Genomic DNA, 8,327 nt, shown 5'->3' on the forward strand with positions numbered 1-8,327 from the left:
TGCATACGTGATTTGTTTGCCTAATCTACGCGCCGTGGCAACAGACTGCGACTCGGTGCGTCTTCCATTGCGCGATGTCGTCGTTGAAAGAGATTTGCGCTGGCTTGCCTCTTCATCCTATTCCGCAGCCGCGTCCGAGAGATCCTACGGTTCCGCACGCTCCAGTTCGAACTCCGAAGCTGACGAAAGAGGAGGAAAAGGTGCAACGACGCCAAAAAGAATAGTATCACGAGTTTATCATCGATTTGTCTTCACTAGCAAGCCCTGTGCAATGCTCTGCGATACTTTCCAACCGAGTTTCACGAGACACTGGCAAAGGAATTCGCCACAGAACTGGCAACGCACGGACATATCTACATGTACAGATTTAGACCAGAGATAGATATGAGGTACGAGATAGAAAGACTGTACGATAATCTTCAGCAAAAAAATCACTCAGAGCTTATCCCATCGACGAGTATCCGACTAAAAGCAAGCAGGCAGCCGCCATCATGCACATGCTGATGAACAATTTGGATCCGCGTGTCGCTCAATATCCTCACGAATTGGTCACGTACGGTGGAAACGGTCAGGTGTTGTCCAATTGGGCACAGGTGGGAGACGATGATCAAGCTCAATGTTGATGAGGGCACTGTACTGCTGTAGTTTTGGTTGGTTATGAATTATCTTGCTGAGATGACGAATGAGCAGACGTTGGTGATGTGCTCGGGACATCCTCAGGGATTGTATCCTAGTTCGAAGAATGCACCGCGTTTGGTTCTCAGCAATGGAATAGTGAGGAAGAGGGGGGAGGAAGCTCTTTTTAAAAGATTTGTATGACATTTTCTCTCTGTAGGTCATCCCCAACTATTCGTCAAAGGAGCAGTATGAAAAAATGTTTGCATTGGGCGTTTCCATGTACGTTGAGGTTCACGTCTTGGATTAGCCAGTCTATTGTAGTCCACTCTAGGTACGGGCAAATGACAGCCGGTAGTTATTGCTACATTGGACCGCAGGGTATTGTACATGGAACAACGGTGAGCCAGTCGTCGATTCTTCTCAGCCAGCTGCTACAACACAAGTTTCATATAGTTGACTTTGCTGAATGCTGGACGAAAATATCTAGGTGTTGAAAGTCTTGCTGGAAAAGTATAGGGTGAAGTGCTTTCATACTTTGTGTGACCAGTTTCTTTGAGGTTTTTGTCACGTCTGGGCTGGGTGGCATGAGTGGAGCTCAAGCCAAAGCAGCTGCTATTTGCGGATGTGTCGGAGTCATAGCAGAGGTTAGTATAAGATACAAAATAGAAAGTTGACACACTAGCTCATTGATAGGTCAGCGAAGCAGCGTTGAATAAGCGTTGGGAGCAAGGGTGCCAATGCGCTCACCTTACGTTATATGCATCTGACTGTTGTTCATAGGTGGCTCATGGAAAAAGCCAAAGATCTTGATGACTGTATAGCCAGAATTCGGTGAGCGCACAATGAGGGAGCGCATTTCTTCTGTGCTACGTCGTTTTTAGAGCCGCTCGTTCTGAACGACGTGCAGTCAGCATTGGCTATTTGGGAAATATAGTTGACCTCTGGTAAGATGAAATTTGAAGAACGTGCATAATACAATGGCAGTGCCTTTATTCACATAGGGAAAAGATAGTTAGTGAACATGAAGCTACTGGCGAACTGCTGGCTGATTTGGGATCTGACCAGACGTCTTTGCACAATCCGTACCGAGGTGGCTACTGGCCCGTTGGCGTAAGATCCTAGGCACTTCTCTTTTTACCATATAAAGTTGGGATTTTAGTTTACGTTGGAGCAAGCTCAGGATCTACTTGCAAAGGACGAGAAAAAGTTTGTTAACTTAATTCAAGAGAGGTACTGTACCAGCAATGCTTCGATTGTCAAAATAATTCATTCATTAATTGATCGAAGCTTACGTCGTCAAGTTCGCGCTGTAAACTACTTGACATCAAAAGGAATGAAATTTTGGGATTATGGTAACGCTTTCTTGCTGGAAGCGGGAAAAGCGGGTAGGAGAAAATAGCATTAAATTTTAACGTGCAATAGCTCTTTTACAACGTAGGAGCTGAGGTCAAAAGCAAAGGCGATAATACGTTCAGATATCCGTCGTACGTAGAAGACATCATGGGGTACGTCGAGAGCCTATGGAAGTTTTAGTTCTAACGTTTGGATGATACTTAGCGAAATCTTCTCGGGTGGTTTTGGGCCATTCAGGTAGATGATAACCATAACCACGCGTTCAGGAGAGACTCTCTCGAAAAGATTATGCCTAGATGGGTGTGCACGTCTGGGTTGGGTGTAGATTTGGAGCAGACTGATGCAATAGCGGCTCACGTTCTCGAAGGACTGGTTGCTTCAGAACGTGAGTCTCTGTTTCTCCGTGAAAACAGCGCGTAATCACGGTTCTGATAAACAGCTCCTCATGACGTCAGAATACAGTACGAAGATAACTTGAAGTGGATAAGAGAGGCTGGAAAGCACAATTTGGTATGTTGAATTTTTTAGCATAATTTTTCTATTTGATCTCGCATGTTTTGAAGGTCGTAGGCTCCCAGGCTCGTATTTTGTACAGTGATTTATCTGGCCGATTGGCATTGGCCAAAGCCTTCAATCAGGCCGTTTCTGAAGGAAAACTGAAAGTGCGTATGGGCAGATGTGAACTGCGGCGCGCCATCAACGTTTACTTTAGGGTCCTGTCGTAATTAGTCGAGATCATCATGATGTGAGCGGCACGGACAGGTTTTTCTTAGCAATTCCCTGTAGGTTGGTCTAGAATGGCTCCTGTTTACGTAGTCCTTTCCGAGAAACGTCAAATATTAAGGACGGATCAATGTTTTGCGCGGGTAAATACTGTATAGCCATCACGTGGGAGGCGAAGTTAGGAAATTTCTTTAGATATGGCTGTACAGAATGTGATAGGAGACGCGTTTCGCGGGGCTACGTGGGTTGCATTGCACAATGGCGGTGGTGTTGGCTGGTATGCACTGCTTCGTTTAGAAAACGTTTGATGTTATTTTCTTTAGGGGAGAAGTTGTCAATGGAGGTTTTGGACTTGTTTTGGATGGAAGTGACGTAATGGGAATACGAATGCACTCATAATATCTGTTGAGGATTATCTGTGTTGCAGGAAGCTTGTGACCGATCGAGGTCTATGCTTGTGTGGGACGTTTCAAATGGAGTATACTAAGCAGAGATTTGCTATAGTAGAGATTTTGAATTGCTGTCTTGTAGGTGACTAGAAGGGCCTGGGCAGGGCATCCAATTGCCGACAGAACGATTCGCGTTATTCAAGAAAACGGAGATTTCAACATGAGGGTCACTCTGCCGCACCACGTCGAGGATCTTTCACTTATCGACAGAGCTATGGAAGACATTTGAAGAACGCTTTGTGCCTGTGACATCATACGTTCCCTATCGAGCCGCGTAGTAGACCTACATCACGTGACTCAATTCGTGTGATGGATTCCTCTACCGTCGAATCGTCTCTTACGAATGCAAGAGGAGAGAAGTTGTTTGTCAAACGCTGGCTGCCTCGTTCCAATCCAAGGTGCCTCCTATTCCGAGTCTCAGCTAGCGGTTTCTTAGCGACTTTAGAGCTCTTCTGTGCATTGTCCACGGCATCGGAGAACACGTTGATCGCTTCGCGGTCTTAGCCGAAGCCTTTGCCGAAAAGTCGTTCTTAGTTTTCGGCCAGGACTTAGGTAAGCGAAAAAAAGGACGACATTTTCGAATTATACTTTCTCGTCAGTGGGTCACGGTCGAAGCGAGGGCATTCGCGTCGACGTCGACGACTTTCATTACTACGATCAGGACGTTTTGCTTCAAATCAACGAAGTACGGAAGGAACATCCAAACATTCCTCTGTTTCTTTTCGGCCAATCGATGGTAAGGAGTGGGAGTCTACTTCCGCTTAGCGCTATTTTGTTTGCTAGGGAGGCGCGGTCGCCCTGGTCACTGCTCTCAACAATCCCGAATTATTTGCAGGAGTTGTTCTCATTGCTCCGGCTATACTGATCGATCCGAAAGAAGCAACTGCTTGTCGAGTATATTCAGTGTTTTTGAAATGTCTTTTTGACTTTGAATTTTTAGATTTTTGTTGGTCGCTTGCTAGCTTCTGTGGCTCCGCAGTTCTCTTTGGGTGTGCTACCCCCAGAGAAATTAAGTCGGAACAAGAAGGAAGTGGAGAGCTATGTCAATGATCCCCTTGTGTGGCACGGCGGGGTGAAAGCGAGACAGGCCATGCGATCCCTCGCCGCTTTTAGGGAGATTCAAAGTCGGATGGAAGAAATCAAGTTTTCTTTTATTGTACTTCATGGTGATGGTGATCAGGTGGTACTGAAAGCTGGATCAGAGATGCTTATCGAAAAGGCTCAGAGCGCAGACAAAACGTTTAAAGTATGGCAAAGTGGATAGACACTTGTGAACGTCTGATGGTACTGTTATGTTTAGACGTACCCTGATATGGGACACACTCTGCTTCATGAATTGGAAGACAATTCAAAAAAAGTATTGCAGGATATCATTGATTGGATTCTCTCCAGACTGGGTTAGTATGGCTTTCATGCAGCTTGATTTCTTTTTGTCTCGGTACCTGAGTACCGGGACATAGTTTTCGGGATGTAAAAAATTACTAACGGGCGTACCGGAAAAGTGGTGGGTAGTAGGCTCTCGCGACTGGGTCCCTCAGGTGTCCGATACATTGTAGTTGTGCACCTGGGTATTTGTTAAGGTCCTTCTCTTTTCGTTTCGGAGAAATTTGGGTCTTTTCGTGAAACAGGATGTGACGTCACAGAAGTTTGGAATGCTGCGGTCAGAACGGATGGTGTCATGTTTTTCGGTACACCCGTTGTGACAATGCGCTTACCTTTCGGTTTTTTCAAGGTCGTGCCGATGTGCACTTACCGTTTGCGGCGTTCAGTTTGTTGTTCCGGAGCTTGGGCAAAGTGGTGAAAACTGACATAAGAAATATGTAAGAGATATGTGCCCGTGTCTGTCGGGCTTGGTTAGGTACTGATCGCTCTTCATCATTTAATTCTATACGGGCGGGCCTGGGAGATGGCGTTGTGTCCGTCGCTGCAGCAGTTGAAGCGACGCTAAGGAGCTCAGCATTGTGACTCGCTGAAATGAGCGATGTGAATGAGGTGCGTGCGGTATTTTGTCTAGACGTGGTAGGGAGGCGTGACGGTATCAATTTTGAGATCGATTACCACCACCATTTCTCGTGGGAGCGTGGTGAGTCGCCTAAACTCACCATGGTACCAGTCAAAATAAGCGAAGCGCCTCTCTACCGTAGTCAAAATACCACGCGCCTCATTTGCCGCTCATTCAGAGTAAGCTAGTCACGCATGCTGTACTGCTTATCATAGCCTCTGCTGCTGCAGAAATGAACGCGCCGGCATCGCCCATGATAGAATTTTTGAGCAACCTGAAGTACCTAACCAACCAAGCCCTCGACAGACACAAAAATCTCTGCCATATACATTATTTCAGTTGCCGCCACTTCGCCCATGCCCTAGAAAGAACCCAATGCTGCAAACGATAAGCGCATAAGAACTGAAAGGTATAGTTCCAAACGTCTGTGACATTTTTGAAAAGAGCGAGACCGGCCCTAACTACTACATTACAGGAGAAAAGAGTTGGCCAGTCCCTTGTAATTTTTCTGTAATTTATTACAGGAAAGAACAGTTGGCCAGTCCCTTGTAATTTTTCTGTAATTTATTACAGGAGAGAACAGTTGGCCAGTCCCTTGTAATTTCACTGTAATTTATTACACTAGAAAACAGTTGGCCAGTCTCTTGTAATTTTCCTGTAATTTATTACACTAGAAAACAGTTGGCCAGTCCCTTTTAATTTTCCTGTAATTTATTACAGGAAAGAACAGTTGGCCAGTCCCTTGTAATTTCACTGTAATTTATTACACTAGAGAACAGTTGGCCTGTCCCTTGTAATTTTTCTGTAATTTATTACAGGAGAGAAGAGTTGGCCAGTCCCTTGTAATTTTCTGTAATTTATTTACAGGAGAGAAGAGTTGGCCAGTCCCTTTTAATTTTTCTGTAATTTATTACAGGAAAGAACAGTTGGCCAGTCCCTTGTTATTTCACTGTAATTTATTACAGGAGAGAACATTTGGCCATTCCCTTGTAATTTCACTGTAATTTATTACAGGAGAGAACAGTTGGCCAGTCCTTTGTAATTTTTCTGTATTTTATTACAGGAGAAAACAGTTGGCCAGTCCCTTGTAATTTTTCTGTAATTTATTACACGAGAGAACAGTTGGCCAGTCCCTTGTAATTTCCTGTAATTTATTACAGGAAAGAACAGTTGGCCAGTCCCTTGTAATTTTCCTGTAATTTATTACAGGAAAGAACAGTTGGCCAGTCCCTTGTAATTTCACTGTAATTTATTACACTAGAGAACAGTTGGCCTGTCCCTTGTAATTTTTCTGTAATTTATTACAGGAAAGAACAGTTGGCCAGTCCCTTGTAATTTTTCTGTAATTTATTACACGAGAGAACAGTTGGCCAGTCCCTTGTTATTTCACTGTAATTTATTACAGGAGAGAACAGTTGGCCAGTCCCTTGTTATTTCACTGTAATTTATTACAGGAGAGAACAGTTGGCCAGTCCCTTGTAATTTTTCTGTAATTTATTACAGGAAAGAACAGTTGGCCAGTCCCTTGTAATTTCACTGTAATTTATTACAGGAAAGAACAGTTGGCCAGTCCCTTGTAATTTTACTGTAATTTATTACACTAGAGAACAGTTGGCCAGTCCCTTGTAATTTCACTGTAATTTATTACAGGAAAGAACAGTTGGCCATTCCCTTGTAATTTCACTGTAATTTATTACAGGAGAGAACAGTTGGCCAGTCCTTTGTAATTTTTCTTTATTTTATTACAGGAGAGAACATTTGGCCATTCCCTTGTAATTTCACTGTAATTTATTACAGGAGAGAACAGTTGGCCAGTCCCTTGTAATTTCACTGTAATTTATTACACTAGAGAACAGTTGGCCTGTCCCTTGTAATTTTTCTGTAATTTATACAGGAGAGAAGAGTTGGCCAGTTCCTTGTAATTTTTCTGTAATTTATTACAGGAAAGAACAGTTGGCCAGTCCCTTGTAATTTTTCTGTAATTTATTACAGGAGAGAACAGTTGGCCAGTCTCTTGTAATTTCCTGTAATTTATTACAGGAAAGAACAGTTGGCCAGTCCCTTGTAATTTTCCTGTAATTTATTACAGGAAAGAACTGTTGGCCAGTCCCTTGTAATTTCACTGTAATTTATTACACTAGAGAACAGTTGGCCAGTCCTTTGTAATTTTTCTGTAATTTATTACAGGAGAGAACAGTTGGCCAGTTCCTTGTAATTTCCTGTAATTTATTACAGGAGAGAACAGTTGGCCAGTCCTTTGTAATTTTTCTGTAATATATAGAGAACAGTTGGCCAGTCCCTTGTAATTTTCTGTAATTCTTTACAGGAGAGAACAGTTGGCCAGTCTCTTGTAATTTTCCTGTATTGTATTACAGAAAAGAACAGTTGGCCAGTCTCTTGTAATTTCACTGTAATTTATTACACTAGAGAACAGTTGGCCAGTCCCTTGTAATTTTTCTGTAATTTATTACAGGAGAGAACAGTTGGCCAGTTCCTTGTAATTTTTCTGTAATTTATTACAGGAAAGAACAGTTGGCCAGTTCCTTGTAATTTCACTGTAATTTATTACAGGAGAGAACATTTGGCCAGTCCCTTGTAATTTTTCTTAAATTTCTTACAGGAGAGAACTGTTGGCCAGCCCCTTGTAATTTCACTGTAATTTATTACAGGAGAGAACAGTTGGCCAGTCCCTTGTAATTTTTCTGTAATTTATTACAGGAGAGAACATTTGGCCATTCCCTTGTAATTTCCTGTAATTTATTACAGGAGAGAACAGTTGGCCAGTCCCTTGTAATTTTCCTGTAATTTATTACAGGAGAGAACAGTTGGCCAGTCCCTTGTAATTTCACTGTAATTTATTACACTAGAGAACAGTTGGCCTGTCCCTTGTAATTTTTCTGTAATTTATTACAGGAGAGAAGAGTTGGCCAGTCTCTTGTAATTTTTCTGTAATTTATACAGGAGAGAAGAGTTGGCCAGTCCCTTGTAATTTTTCTGTAATTTATTACAGGAAAGAACAGTTGGCCAGTCCCTTGTAATTTTTCTGTAATTTATTACAGGAGAGAACAGTTGGCCAGTCTCTTGTAATTTCCTGTAATTTATTACAGGAAAGAACAGTTGGCCAGTCCCTTGTAATTTTCCTGTAATTTATTACAGGAAAGAACTGTTGGCCAGTCCCTTGT

At 42.9% G+C, this 8,327-nt stretch overlaps 2 protein-coding genes and 1 long non-coding RNA gene across 5 annotated transcripts; 2 read left to right on the forward strand and 1 right to left on the reverse strand.

Annotated features, from left to right (window-relative positions):
• Positions 1 to 3: 3 nt before the first annotated feature.
• Positions 4 to 3,458, forward strand: LOC136185953 (urocanate hydratase-like). Its single transcript, XM_065973175.1, has 25 exons — positions 4 to 200; positions 259 to 389; positions 440 to 593; positions 646 to 774; positions 836 to 897; positions 950 to 1,016; positions 1,072 to 1,128; positions 1,176 to 1,262; positions 1,312 to 1,349; positions 1,399 to 1,449; positions 1,500 to 1,562; positions 1,620 to 1,728; positions 1,778 to 1,848; positions 1,906 to 2,003; positions 2,057 to 2,123; positions 2,176 to 2,208; positions 2,268 to 2,356; positions 2,411 to 2,481; positions 2,535 to 2,633; positions 2,684 to 2,733; positions 2,788 to 2,837; positions 2,890 to 2,971; positions 3,018 to 3,066; positions 3,122 to 3,172; positions 3,226 to 3,458. Exons 1-25 carry the CDS (start codon positions 75 to 77, stop codon positions 3,370 to 3,372), a joined length of 2,031 nt encoding a protein of 676 aa, XP_065829247.1. The 5' UTR covers positions 4 to 74; the 3' UTR covers positions 3,373 to 3,458.
• Positions 3,417 to 4,644, forward strand: LOC136185955 (monoglyceride lipase-like). Of its 2 annotated transcripts, none has more exons than XM_065973179.1 (6): positions 3,417 to 3,541; positions 3,589 to 3,695; positions 3,743 to 3,879; positions 3,927 to 4,037; positions 4,084 to 4,389; positions 4,444 to 4,644. In XM_065973179.1, the coding sequence occupies exons 1-6, from the start codon at positions 3,453 to 3,455 to the stop codon at positions 4,543 to 4,545; spliced, it is 852 nt and encodes a 283-aa protein (XP_065829251.1). In that variant the 5' UTR covers positions 3,417 to 3,452; the 3' UTR covers positions 4,546 to 4,644. The 2 variants fall into 2 exon arrangements, with proteins under 2 accessions (XP_065829251.1, XP_065829250.1); XM_065973178.1 differs by having other exon boundaries at positions 3,446 to 3,541; positions 3,580 to 3,695.
• Positions 4,421 to 5,153, reverse strand: LOC136185957 (uncharacterized). 2 transcript variants are annotated; one of them, XR_010669625.1, is made up of 4 exons: positions 5,006 to 5,149; positions 4,859 to 4,947; positions 4,638 to 4,798; positions 4,421 to 4,585 (listed from the first exon to the last, which is right to left on the reverse strand). It is a non-coding gene; the product is annotated as an uncharacterized lncRNA (long non-coding RNA). The 2 variants fall into 2 exon arrangements; XR_010669624.1 differs by having other exon boundaries at positions 4,421 to 4,798; positions 5,006 to 5,153.
• Between the last annotated feature and the right edge of the window lie 3,174 nt (positions 5,154 to 8,327).

This window comes from Oscarella lobularis, chromosome 4 (assembly GCF_947507565.1).
Source record: "Oscarella lobularis chromosome 4, ooOscLobu1.1, whole genome shotgun sequence".
NCBI classification, from domain to species: Eukaryota; Metazoa; Porifera; class Homoscleromorpha; order Homosclerophorida; family Oscarellidae; genus Oscarella; species Oscarella lobularis.

Excerpts from the sequence above, each read along its gene's own strand:
- LOC136185955 (XM_065973178.1), top strand. The coding sequence starts at position 3,453 with ATGGATTCCTCTACCGTCGAATCGTCTCTTACGAATGCAAGAGGAGAG. Across the intron at positions 3,542-3,579 it reads CTGCCTCGTTCCAATCCAAG|CGACTTTAGAGCTCTTCTGT; the intron begins GTGCCTCCTATT and ends GCGGTTTCTTAG. Across the intron at positions 4,038-4,083 it reads AAGAAGCAACTGCTTGTCGA|ATTTTTGTTGGTCGCTTGCT; the intron begins GTATATTCAGTG and ends TTGAATTTTTAG.
- LOC136185953 (XM_065973175.1), top strand. The coding sequence starts at position 75 with ATGTCGTCGTTGAAAGAGATTTGCGCTGGCTTGCCTCTTCATCCTATT. Across the intron at positions 2,838-2,889 it reads CGGATCAATGTTTTGCGCGG|ATATGGCTGTACAGAATGTG; the intron begins GTAAATACTGTA and ends AAATTTCTTTAG. Across the intron at positions 3,067-3,121 it reads TTGTTTTGGATGGAAGTGAC|GAAGCTTGTGACCGATCGAG; the intron begins GTAATGGGAATA and ends TCTGTGTTGCAG.